The following is a 13,589-nucleotide window of genomic DNA, read 5'->3' on the forward strand; positions in this document are numbered from 1 at the left end:
ATCATAGCTGGAATTCTAAAGCTTCTGGCATTAGATTATGGTCATCAACGAAAGGACATCAGAGCACAATGAGGGTTTCCAAGAGCTCTGGAAATCTCTGTCAAAGCCACATGTGAGGGCCACCCAAACAGCTCAGCGGATTGAAGTGCCTGCAAGCAGGTGCAGGGGCCAGGGGTTCAATCCCTGGGCCTGCCATGTCATCTCCATCCCTGAGGCATGCGGAGACCGCAATTGAGACTGGGTGTGGTGGTGCATGCCTGTAATCCCAGCTCTTGGGAGGCTGTAAACAGGTGGATCATTATGGAGTCTGATCCAATACTGAGACCCTGAACATCCTGTGCACCCTTCCCTAGAATATATTAAAAAGCCACATGTGTCACAGAGATGAAGGTCTTGAAAGTCAATTCCTACCTTTTACATAAAATAAAGCATATTACATAAATTCTATCTGTATCTGAAATCTTGGCAACATCACACAAAATTTCTCCTTCATAAAATCAATTTACTTGGCACCAATTTAATAGGGAAGTGATAAGAAATAGAAGCCAGCCAGTTTAGGAATGTCAGACTAAAGAAACATTACCTGCGTGAGTGGCCAAATCTATCATTAGTGTATAACCATATGTTCAGAGAAAGATCACTCTGCACAAATTTTAGAGAAACAACTACTTTAAAGATTACAGGAAAGCTTTTGGTGGATCAGAGTAAGGATGGCAGGTTCTTAAATATCCTTAAAATTCCAACACTGTAATAAGAGAGCTACAAAACAATGAAAGCACTATTCAAGGCTAATGACTTGAACGAGTGCATCAAGGTGACATTTAGTTGGCTACTATGAATGCTTGGTAAGTAAGGTCGAACATGCTGAGAACAAAGCCAGGGAAAGAACAAAGAGAGAGGCATAAAGGCCCTACTCTTTTTCCAGTCTCCTTCCCGTTTCTTCATGCCTCTCTGCAACAACACTGCTTGTAAAAGAACTCTTGGTTCTTTTCCACCTTCTGTGATCTGGACCTCACTCTCTGGGCTGCTGCCTATTCTGATCTAGCGCAAGTGTTTCTGCTTGCTAAACTCACCTGCTCAGCTCCATCGTACCTGACCACCAGCCACATCTGACTTAACGTGGTGCCTCTACCTCTGCACAGTGTGGCGCCTTTGCTGTCTCTTAGATTCTATTCTGTGAACTGGGTTTCCGTCTCTCTCACTTGTTCCTTCTTTTCTTAGACTTAGTGTTGTACATTCTTGTGTCTATACTCTCTTGCTTTTTGATTTCTTTCAGTCCTATAGCTTTAAATATATGTCTATCCCAAGTACTCCCAAATTTATCTTATCCCACACTCTATCCCGAAGTCATACATCAATTACCTTGATGCTACTGTCTGAACGTCAGCAGCATGCTAAGTCCACAACTGAACTGCTGCTCCTCCTCCCCCACATTGTCCAGTTCACATGGAATATGCATTCACAGCGGCCTACAAAGCCACACAGGATCCGGCCAGCTACTATCTATCAGCCTTTTTCTCAGTACTATTTTTCTGGATCACATCTCTCCAACCTCAATGATTTTTCTGACATGCTATAATTATTCCAGGCAATTTCACACTTTAAGATAATGTAATGACATTACAAATGACCTGCACTGACTCTCTCCTGCTTAACGTCCTTTCATTTCAGATCTTCAAGTGGTTAAAAATTCCTCCCCTCCTACTCATTTTTTTTGAATTAATTTTATTAAGAAAGAAATAGCAATGAGACAGTTACAAAACAGGTTAACAGGACAGTTACAATAATTAATACATTGCATATTGTTGCCTTCATAGCAGTTATTCATAGTACAAGATGTAGACATGATATCTTGTGTAAACAGTATTAGTACAAATCTTTCTTCTCATTGAACTAAGAAAGTTGCTGTATACCTCTAATTTGTATATACATATGTATGTATATATATATTTTTACTACAAAATGGTCCTTCATTTCTATCCCCCTTTTTTTAGTTTTGTCAGAGATGGGTATTCCATTGCTATTCAAATATTGTAACTGCCCTACTAACCTGTTTTGAAACTGTCTCATTGCTATTTCTTTCTCAATAAAATTAATTAAAAAATAAAATATAAAGCCATATTAATATGCTGAGCTGTAAGTCAACAACTTCTGACATGGCCAGTCCTGCGGATAACCCACTAACTATTATGGTCTACTGGACTATATTGGAATATTTTGCTGAACTCCTCTTACTCATTATTGACCAAGTATTTCCTTCTCAGTGGGGCTCACTATAACCCCTCAAAGTGATTCCTTCCCTAGGACGCTCAAACTCTTTTATCTTATGCTATCTTTTCCAAAGTATTTATTGTTTTCTAATATAGGATCAAATTTTCTTATTTACCATTTTGCTTGTCCTTTATGGCAGTTAAGCTCAAGTATCACCTTGAAAGGCTTGGGAACTGCCTAGATCGGTAAAGTGCACTGCTGGTGGTGACAGGCTGGGTCACAGTACGTGACTTCTGGTCCTGTATCTAGTCCCTGGCCCCTTCTTCTCTGGCGCTGCTGCACTACTCTGCCTCCTCACCTTGCTCTGCCTCTGTGTCTCTGCTTTGGAGTCAGCTGACTATGGGCTGAATCTCTGTAACTATGGGCCAAGCAAAGCCCTCCTCCCTTAAACTGTTAAGTTGTTTCCTTTCCTTCTAGCAACAGGAAAGCTGACTAATACACCCTTCCTCTACTACAAGAAGGTAAGCTAACAAGATACAGTAGTACATTTGTGTCTCTTAATATTTGTAAGTTGAAAACTAACTGACTGGCTGTTAGGAAGTAGAGTCCTAGAGATGACTGGGTCATGAAAGCGGGGCCGTGTGCATGGAATTCACACCCTATGAAGGAGGCCAAATGGCCTCCATCATGGGAGGACATGCAGCATATACCAGCTCCCTAGGAGACACCAAATCAGATGATACCTTGATCTGATCCTGGGCTTCCCAGCCTCAAGAACTGTGAGCAATAACATTCTGTTTAGAAATTTTCCACTCTGATATTATTATTTTGATATAGCAGTCTGAATCAACTAAGACACAGGGCAGGAATATTTATTTGCTTTTTTTGTTGTCTTCTTAAACATATAAATTGGCCTAATCTGTTCGGAATGAATGAGAAAAGTAGTAGGAAAGGAGAAAGGTAGGAAGTAGGTAAGAACAAAGATGACTACAGATGATAACAGAGCCTAAAAAACAGCATACAGAGTTACGAGGAGACAAGAAATTATCCAGTTCAAGGAGCGAGTCGGAACTTCTAGAGACCACAGGAAAGGACTCAGACCAGGAAGATTAGCGAGTTAAGTTGATCATAAGTGTTTTTTTGTGGAAGAAAAAGTCACAGGTTATTTGCCTACTAAGCAATGTGCTAGAAACCTGGACTATTCTTGAAAACGTTCCAAACTTGTTGGCAGAACCCCTGGGAAAAGCATCAGCTATACTACACAATCAAGGTTACGATCCAGCAACTTTACCAAAGGAGCTCAGGCTGGAATGTAGACACGATTTGTAGAAAGGATTCTGTACATTGTAGATTCAAATGTAGAGGGAACTAATCTGTACCCCGACGTGGGAGACACCGGGCAGTGCAGGACACCCAAGCAGCAGTGGTCTCACATACCCATGTCCATCGAGCCTTATGTTTCCCACGAAATCGTAGAGATGCCTATTGGGACTTTCACACTCGATTCTGCCAGAAATTCTCATCAAGCTGTCAATGTCTTTGATGTCTGAAGTTGCTGGTAAGCCCTGTTAAAAATGTTTAAATAAGCAGAGAGTAATTGTGTTTGGGTGGGTCCCCTTATTTCTTACTGAGAAGAGAATCCCCCCCAACAGTTCTTCCTCTGTCCAGTTAGAGGAGGTCAGCACAGAGCACAGCTGTCTTCCCAGGACAATGGCTAGGTCCTCCATGTGGACCTAGCTTGCTGCACACCAGCGCTCCCAGTCTCCCAGCCCTTTCACTGCTCACCTACAACCTAAGTGCTTGGACATCTTAAAACGTCTCTTCACATTTTATAAACAAAACCCTTGCAGCTTTTCTTCTGCTAAGGATGGGAGAAGAAGTTAATCAGAGAAATCTAAATAAACTAGGGTAAATTCCCAAGATGATTGAGAGTTTCAGAATAGCAAGGAAAAATACAGAATTTAGTGCGTAAAGCCAAATAATTTGGGACAGGTGAATAAGAAAACAAGTCATACGTGTCAAGACTATTTTCACCTTATGCAAACATTAACTATTAATGAAGCAAATTAAAATATTACAAATAAGTTTTCTATGATGGCCCATATTTAGTCAGGCAAGCAAACATGAGTATTCCATCATGCTTAATAACAGTAGTCTATGAAATCTCTTCATTTCTCCATGAGAAAATATTTGCCAAGCGAAAGAATTACTTCACCTCAGGACAGTAACACTAAGAAGGAAACAGTAACATGAAGAGAAAAGCTCTCCATTCCACATCATAAAACAGGAATGAATATATGCACGCCCAGTGTAACCTACCTGTCTAATTTTCAAGTTTGTTTCACCATCTAAGTTGGAAGTCTCAATGTAACACATGGCCTGGGGCTCACTGTGGTTGAGAATTGAGAAACACAAGGAGTTAGTGGAGGAAGGAGAGCAAGAATAACTTATTTAAATGCCTGGACTCACTGAAATTTGTTGGCCTAGAATAGTGGTGGCAAACCTTTTAGAGCTTGCCATGATACAGTCATCGCGGCACACGTGCCTAGGTCTGCCATCACTGTTCTAGACAAGGCTACTGTCACCTTGCTTTTGGATAATTTTCATCTTAACAGCCAGATACTGAGAGGCAGAACCCATGCACGACAATTCATGGATCAGCTTTCTAGCCAGAACCACTCAAAAGCAATTTCCTGACAACACTCAGTAATGTTCTTCAAGATAATGTAAGCGAGGAGATTTGTCACATTATTTTTAAACTGTCCATCCATATAGACACAACACAGACTATCCGAGATATAAAGCAGTTTTGTGTCCACATTTATTTTTAGCTCTGAGACATCAAGTGAGATTTCATGCTCATGGCCTACATGTAAACTGGTGAAGTACAGTGATTAGAAAATCCCACATTGCTACTTCTGCAAACTTGCATTTAAGTATCTTTTTAACTATGATGAATAGAGTCCTATGGACCACAAAACACAAAAATGGTACGGCAGCTTTTAAAAGAGGCATGAGCATATGCTACACTAGACGTGTATAGATACTTTATTGTTTTTCCTGGTTCTTATCCTTCTTATCTGTCAAAGTTAGTTGAGAGAGTTTTGAGGACAAGAAAAGCGAAAATTAAAATCAGCCAACTTGGCGACACTGCTTCTTGCCCTGAACCTTGTAGAGCCTCTTTACAGGTTCCCACCAGGGTGTGCAGCTCATGGTGTTTGGTATGAGGGCCCAGTGTGCCCCAGTTTTAACACAGGGGTCATACTTTAGACCAGAGATGGTGAACTTTGGACAACTTTTAAGGATACAAACATCCTGCTGAGACATGTGTGCCATATGTTTGCCACCATTCCTCTGAACTGTCACATGTGTGACCTTCGCATGCTGATGTCCAACGTCCAGGAATTACAGACATGGGAGTGTGTGGTTCAACTACATAACTGGACCCTCTGCTTCGTGGAACAGTATTCTGAAGCTAAACCAATCACAGCATTAGCAACTGGTTACAAAATAAGTCCAACTTACGAACATCATAGAAGCAACTGTGAGTGTAGCCTGTGTACATGAGGCTGAAAAGGAGCTGCAAGTCACACACCTGGCACTTTCTAATTAACTTCCAATTTGTACATGTATAAAATAGGCCAGTCCACATTTCAGAAATGAGAATTTAGCTTAATTTTAGGGCCCTAAAATTTGTGAAAATTATTCACATATGTGGACAGTAATAAAATATTTCTAATTCACTCAAAAGTAACTTTGCAAATTTTCCCATTTACTCTAGAGGCTTTCTTTCATAGCAGCTATTACCTTTCCTAACTGGGGGAGTCTTCCAATATTTATAGTTTCACTCTATAATTATTACAACTTATAATTTGTTTATGTATAATTTGCAATAAATGGTTTATGAAGTTAGAAAACATTTTCTGAAAGCCGGTTGACAAAACGCTAAATGGTGACATTGATTCCATATCTAGAAATAAAATATTGCTCAGTATACTTAAGCAATGCCATTCTCCTGTTAAAATGAGAATAACATTCTACTTCTACTTATTCTTAGTTTTTTTCTGCAAAGCAAGTTTTCTAGGACTTAAAATGACTAAGAAGTGAGGCAATTTTAAAGGGCTGACTTCTACCTGAAGTGGGACACGTAAAATACACATTCGTATTTAGAACATTCTTAACCACTAAAGACAGCTGTGACGGAAGCAGCTCTTAACAGTGCTGTGGAAAGGCAGCAAGACGTCAGGACTCATGCTAGATCATCAATACGTCAGCAAGTTATGACGACATCCCAAACACAGACTACAGTCAGAGAGGCAAAGCAGGCTTTTGATTAGTAAGTGGAAAAACGAGACAAGATGCATACCACAATACAGACACCAGTAGACAGCTGAAGTTTATCACAGTAACGTGCACACTGCCACAGCTTACGAGTGGGATAAAAACCGATCCCAAAGCATGCGGTCCAAAATGTACGACATCCAGCTTTGTGCAGGGGGTCCTCTGTAAACCCTATACAAGCCCCAATTATAGTAATAATCACTGGAAGGATTCCACAGAACTCGTAGAAAATTTAAGATGTAATCAATTTTCAATGGCTGGCTCATGAAAAGGTTAACACTATTCAAAACAATATTATGGAGTGATCACCAGGTGAGCCTTGGTACCAAGGCATGCTGCTAAATAGCAATATATATTAACAAAGTGGAAGATACTAAAATCTAACTTTGCAGGCATGCCTCTTGGACTCCTGTTGGAACAACAGGGGCTGAATCTGCCCTGCAGAGGGACAAATGTCATTCAGTAGGATATTCATAAAATGCCTTGAAAACATCTGTGAAATGTCCATCAGCAATAAGTATTTTAAAAGTTTTGTGTTTTAAAGGAAGAGACACATGATTGAACCACATTTGGGTGCCACTGCTCTCTGGTTTAGGGTGAGGACCCGCATGCACACATCCTGTACAGCTCGGTGCTCTAACCTGGAGGACAGACTGATGAGATCGGCTGGGAGATGCTCCCCATTGGTCACTTTCACTATTTCCCCTACTGCCACCTACATGTCCCAGTTTGAAATAATTAAAATGGGAAAAAAATGAATAACAGAGAAAAAACAAACAAATGGACAAAAGAGACAAAAGGTTTGAAATTATTATAGAAAATAATACACATTAATAAAAATGTCAAATGCCAATTTTTTCAAAACATATTTTGATCAGGCCTGAAGACATAAAATATTTAATATTCAAGGATTACTTATCTGCTGTTAAGCCAATTTCTAACACAAAAACTTTCCAACTTTAAAGTTTATGGACAAGCACTTCTATTCAAATAGAAACATTCCTGTAGAGAGCTGTATCTTATAGATTCCTTTTTCTAATTCCTCAAACTCATGTCAGCTACTGTATGCTCGTTCCTACCTAAAAGGGCAAAGAAATAATCAAAGAAAAATTTTTAAGTTTCTGGGATACTTTCTTATTTCCACACACTAAAAAGAAACAAAAAACAACTTTGTTAAACATGTCCTCTGAGACATTTTCAGAGTAAACTGTGTATTTTCTTAACTTTAATGCAGATCACATGATATAAATCTTAGGTCATTAGAAGACAAAACAGGAGCTACTGCAGTTACTGCCTAATGTGAGTGTAGGTTACTGTGGTCCTGTTGGGGTGGGGGTGGTGAGCCCTCAAATTCAAATAAAAAATTTCAGTGAGGGTATGAATAGATATACCAAGAATCTGTTTGTGCTTGAATTATCAGCTTGAGCTATTTTACTCTATCTTGTATTTTCTTAACGTAAGTGTAGTATTTACTATATGCTGAAATTTCAGTTTCTTCATTTCAAAATGAAAATTAATGAAATAATAACTTTCAACCACTTCTGTACTTTAATTTCACAATCACCTCTGAGAAGATTTATTAATGATTAATAATAAATTAATATTATTATTAATATTAATTAATATACAATGGCAAGTTCAGCAATACAAAGCTTTCTATTCTTAATGCTGAACGGCACCCACTGACAGATGAAAATCACCACGTACTGGACAGTGGGCACCACGACACATGAAGGTCACCAGAAGAATTCCAGTCTTGACCTAATCATTAAAGCCAATGGTTAAATAGGGCACAAAGTAAACATTTCTTTTTCTGTTACATAGGGAAAGCTGTTACCTAATTCTTAAGGTCTACATAGGTTTAAAAGCATTATATAATGCAGAAATCCTTCAGGGAAAACAAACAAAACCAACTGAAAGGTAGTGCTCTGTTAATTGGGTAGAAATTTAGATTAATCACATAATATTTATACTGGACTATGAATCTCACTAAATAACTGAAAGTAATGAATCAAGTAATCTTTTAAAAAGGAAGGAGGGAGTTAATCACGGTGAATGTTAAGATACAGAAACTATTTTGATCTAACAATATTGACAGTCACCAGGAAATGTTTTTAAATAGTGTTTTTAAATAATGGTTTTAGAAAATATATCTGGTACAAAACGTTTTTACAGTTAAGAAATAGAGGTTCACTGTGTTTTATCCAACCTCTTGGGACCAGAAATATTTCAGATTTTAGAATTTTTCACATTTTTTTGAAAATGTACATAGACTTTGCTTGTCAATGTTGAACCTAAGCACAGAGATTGCTTGGGAGTTTCTGGGACTCAGTCAAGAAAGATGACAAATAGTTTGTATTTTGTATTGTTTTTTCTTTATTTTCCAGAACCAGGGATTGAACTCTGGCCCTCGAACTTGCCAGGGAAGTGCTTATTCTACTGAGCCATCTCCCCGGCCCCCAAGATGACAAATAATTTGAAAATTTTCAAAAATCAAGTATAAAATCAAGGTAGGATAGTTATCTTTGCATTTTTAACAGACAAAAAGAAATATTGTGAATTGTGGCTCACCTTATATGCTTCTATGATAATGTCTCTTCAATTAGGAACATGATTTTTAAATTGCTAAAAGAGGGGCTGGGGAGATAGCTCAGTAGAATAAGCACTTGCCTGGCAAGTACAAGGGCCTGAGTTCAATCCCTGGTTCCACCAAAAAAGAAAAAAATTGCCAGAGGACAACACTACTATTTTGACATTCCTTATATAGAAACATTTGGATGGTCCAAAGTCTAGCATCTAGTACAATGATCAAACTTTCACGTTCTCTTAAAGTATATTGATTAACATAAAACTAAACAGAAAGATTGGGGAACACTTGGCCTTGTTCAAAAGTCCATCTTTCTCAGTGTAAAAGTAAAACTTAAGTTCTGAGAATTTAAGCAAAATCACTGAGGTACAATAAGAATCTTTGTTTTCTGACTCATAAACACAGCTCTCCATAAGCCCTAGACTAGCAGGGCCTTAGATGAAGACAATAAGCTCACCATTCCACTTGCTCTCCCATGCCGAAGAGAAGCAGTGAGCTTTCAGTCAGCGTCAGACCCTACCCAGGCAAAGTTACGAGCAAATGAAACAAGAACAGAGAGGCTGATTTGAAAATATCCACATTAGTCTTTCTGAAAGCAAAAATCAATCTGTACATGGCACAAAAAATGCCAATCTTAACATACAGAAGTAGAACCATGTCTACGTCTTTCACTTGTTTGCAGATACACTATATGTAGGTAATTCTTATTTGCTCAATTACCTTTCACTAGCTTGAGAGTCTGATCACTTTAAGTCAGGACCTGATTAAATAGATTTTGAAAAAAGGACACTGTCCACATTTATATGTGGAATTTACAAATAAAACTGTCCAAGGAAATGATGATAAACAACCTCTAAGATATTAATAACGTTTCTTATTAATTTATATTTGGGTTAGCTTTATAGTTTTAAAACCTAAAACCATTTGAAAATCACATTCTTTAAAGGGTGACTGTGCCATATGTTCTGAATACTAATTCATGGCTAACTTAAATATGAGTAGAACAAAAATTATCTAAATCCAACAATGGAAAGAAAGAAAGTGCAAAGTGCTTATTTTTGATTGAAAGAGGATGGAATTTCAAAAGGTATGATGATAAAAAGAAATCACTCATCCATTTTCTTGTACCAGTTCGCCATAAAAATCAAGAAGCTTTGCAGGGATATATGAATACATCATAAAGGAACTTATGATGAAAAAGAATTGAAAGATAACATTGACAGAACCCAGTCCATGGATGATATAAAATAAATGACAGGAAACCTTAAACATTAAAAAGTGGTAATAGTCCACACACATGGATCTGGACACATTCAAGGAAGAAAAGGTTCTCAATTGTAATTACAACTTTTGAATTCTATAGTACCTATTACTTATTCTATAAGGCAAACATGAAAGTGGTCCAATCAATTTTTAAATGCTTAATTAAAAATCATTAGAGAGGTTTAAAATTCTTCGTTTATTCCTTATTTCCTTGGAGAAATCACAAGGTCAATGCAGGGTAGAGAAACCATCCTCTACACTGTTTGAGCATCAGTAGGTATCTCTACCTTGATGAGAGAAGTACAGTGTCAGCAGGTATATACTCTTTGCCTTTTATTATAACTATATCTCCAACATTTACCTGAAAGAAAACTGGGAATTGGTTAATTATCTGCATGGAAAGATAGTTACAAATATATAACCCATAGTACTAAAACAACAACTACAGAAGAATGGTTACTGGCAGATAACAACTACTGATCTTCACAAGATGGCATAAAGTAATCTATGTGAGGTCAAGACTCGGAATCTTTTTGAAAGTTGGTGCTGCCTCTTTGTTTTATTAGTCCTCTACAATTTATCTTAATCAAATCAATCGATCCCATCTATCAACTAGACATCTCAACTTCTCATATTCTTTCTCTTTGACATAAAAATAAAAAGGAAGATTTCATTTACTGAAATCTTTACACTGCTTAAAGAAGTTTAAACAAAACTGGAGAGAATATTATATCATATATGTGATTGTTCTTTTTCATAATGACCTTTAAAAGCAAGTATTAGTTGTAATGCATAATTTAGAAAGGAAGAATGTACATTTGCGATTGTCAGCTATTTCCTCAGGACTGGTAGGTGGAAAAGGTAAGATTTAAACCCATGTCTGTCTTGACTTTCGCATAAGTAAATTTACTAAAATTATCACTTTAATTCAAATCAAAAATAAAGTAATTTTTATATTTTACCACCTGTAAGCGTATTTCTGAGCATGACATGAAGAGAAAGTAAAAATGCAGTATGGTCAGAAATGGTTAGAAGTAATGTAAGTGCCAGGCTTGTCACAAAGCTTCTGAAAATGACTAAGAAACACAACTAGTGTATGTAAGTAACCTAGCTTACTAAGGTGGCTGGTCACACAGGTGCACTCCTCTTACACTGGGAATGTTGCTCTCTCTCTTACTATACAAATGAACCTAAAAGTAAGTTTCTGTAGCGAATGGAGGGAAGGATAGCTTTTTTCATTCTTCCCTCTGCCTATTTTTCCTTGAACTGTAAAAGAATATATTATTTGGGGAAGGAGAGACTAGTATCCTTGGTGAGAAGCATAACAAGCAAATACCGCAGGGAGCGCACTCTGTTCTACTTTACAGGCTGGAGGGAAGAGGAGGGGAGATGTCTTCTAGGCTGCGATCCGTACACTGCTTACTCGGGGAGGAGCTCTAGATGCCTGGATTCAAAAGGATTGACTTTAGCTGAAATGTGAAATGTGAACTACCTGAAATGGACAAAATGTGAAGGACATTGGAGTCAAACATTTCTTAACCAAAAACGTGCAAAATAAACGTGGAAAAAACAAAAATTGCAAGTAGAGATATAATCTAGACCCTAAAATAATGTGTGATAGTACCCTGATGACACTCACTGATGAGATGACAAAAACCTCTCTGAGTCATGGCCCTTTGAACGGTGTGTGGGTTGCCACCTAATTGTTCCCTCACAATTAGAGTATGTTCATGTTTCTTCCTCGATTCAGCTATATGCTTCATAAAAGCAAGGCCACATTTGCCCCCATCCCAGAGCTGGGAGCTGAACCATTAGATGTACAAAATCCCTAACTGATGCCACTGCTTCCCAACATTTTTATTTCTTGTAAGACAAAAAGACTTGTGACTTTAACTGAAGAAAATATTAAGAACTCAATATTGTACAGGGTAGCTACCCTAATGAGTAGCAAGGACTCATCAAGTGCTACAGCAGCTGTTGCACTACTTGAAGGAAGTAGAACACGCTTTTTTTTTTTTTTTTTGATACTGGAGACTGAACTCAGGACCATGTGCTTGCCAAGAAGGTGCTTATTCTACTGAGCTATCTCCCTAGCCACATATGCATTCTTTTTTGACATAGAGTCTTGAAGACTGCACTGACTTCAATATTATTCATCTGAGTACTCTAGCTGCACTGTTATCTCAAGAACATGCAGTCAGGCAGGTGAGATAGCTCAGTGGACTAATGCATCTGCTTAGGTGAGTTTAGGCAAGAGCCAGGACCACAGTTCAATCCCTGGCACCACATGCCATACCAGCCCCGCTCCCAGGGTAGGATGAGCGGGCCACTGAGTCTGGGTGTAGTGGTGCCTGCCTGTGATCCAAGTGCTGGGCAGGCTGAAATCAAAGAGGATCACTATGAGTCTGAGCTGCGTAATGAGACCTTGTAACAACCAAATACATCAAAACAAAACAAACAAAAAAAGAACCTGCAGTCTCAGCTGCATCTCAATGAAAGAACTGATCTTTGGGCTGTCAGTAATGAAGCCGCTGCTTAAATTTCATGAGTAGAGATGCAATCTTCATGTGAAGCTTTTTAATTGCAACACTTTCTTTTAAAATTAAATACTTGAAACCTAATATTTTGCAACAGGTAAACACTTCAGGGCAGTAACTGGAGGGATGAGCCCTATTGCTGTTTGAGGCCAGCTGGGGAGGACAGGCTAGGGGGCATGCAAGTCTGCAGTCCCCAGAAGCTCATTAGCAAGCAGCCACACATTTGGGATGGCAGAGAGAAAATATCCTCAAGGAAAGCCAGCCTTCTCTCAGGTTTCTCAGATTGCCTTGGTATGCGGGAGGCACCAGGCTTTGGCTTACTGATGTTATTTTTAATTCCACAAAATATTATATAAGCCATGGAAAAGATCCGCCACATCATCCTGCCAAGGCAGCGAGTAAATCTGCTTATGTGCCTGTCTGGTTGTTAAATACACCATTTTTAAAAAGCCATGGTGGGCATCTCAGCACACAAGAACCTCTTCTTTTCACCTATAAACTCATAACATAGGAGCCCTGATGGGTCTTTGGTCCTACTGTGTGCTCACTATTTGGCACACACAGTAGGTATCTGCTGAGTAATTAGCATCATTTTTTGTGTGTCTCTCTTTGCACAGTATCATAGTTTGTAAAATGACATCACCTGGTTT

The 13,589-nt window shown here is 38.4% G+C and overlaps 1 protein-coding gene across 4 annotated transcripts in view; it reads right to left on the reverse strand.

Moving 5' to 3' along the window:
• Atp8a1 (ATPase phospholipid transporting 8A1) overlaps positions 1-13,589 on the reverse strand; it is a 230,926-nt gene that overhangs the window by 153,372 nt on the left and 63,965 nt on the right. For 2 of the 4 annotated variants that reach the window (XM_004642662.3, XM_004642661.2), the window contains exons 7-9: positions 10,690-10,763; positions 4,531-4,600; positions 3,649-3,776 (exon numbers count right to left, since the gene is read on the reverse strand). In XM_004642662.3, coding sequence (XP_004642719.1) covers positions 3,649-3,776; positions 4,531-4,600; positions 10,690-10,763 — 272 coding nt within the window. Of the gene's footprint in view, positions 1-3,648; positions 3,777-4,530; positions 4,601-7,193; positions 7,268-10,689; positions 10,764-13,589 lie in introns of all 4 variants that reach the window. The other 2 variants (XM_004642660.3, XM_023702739.1) reach the window with 2 other exon arrangements.

The sequence above is a fragment of the Octodon degus genome, unplaced genomic scaffold (genome assembly GCF_000260255.1).
Source record: "Octodon degus isolate 3935 unplaced genomic scaffold, OctDeg1.0 scaffold00158, whole genome shotgun sequence".
In the NCBI taxonomy this organism is placed as follows: domain Eukaryota; kingdom Metazoa; phylum Chordata; class Mammalia; order Rodentia; family Octodontidae; genus Octodon; species Octodon degus.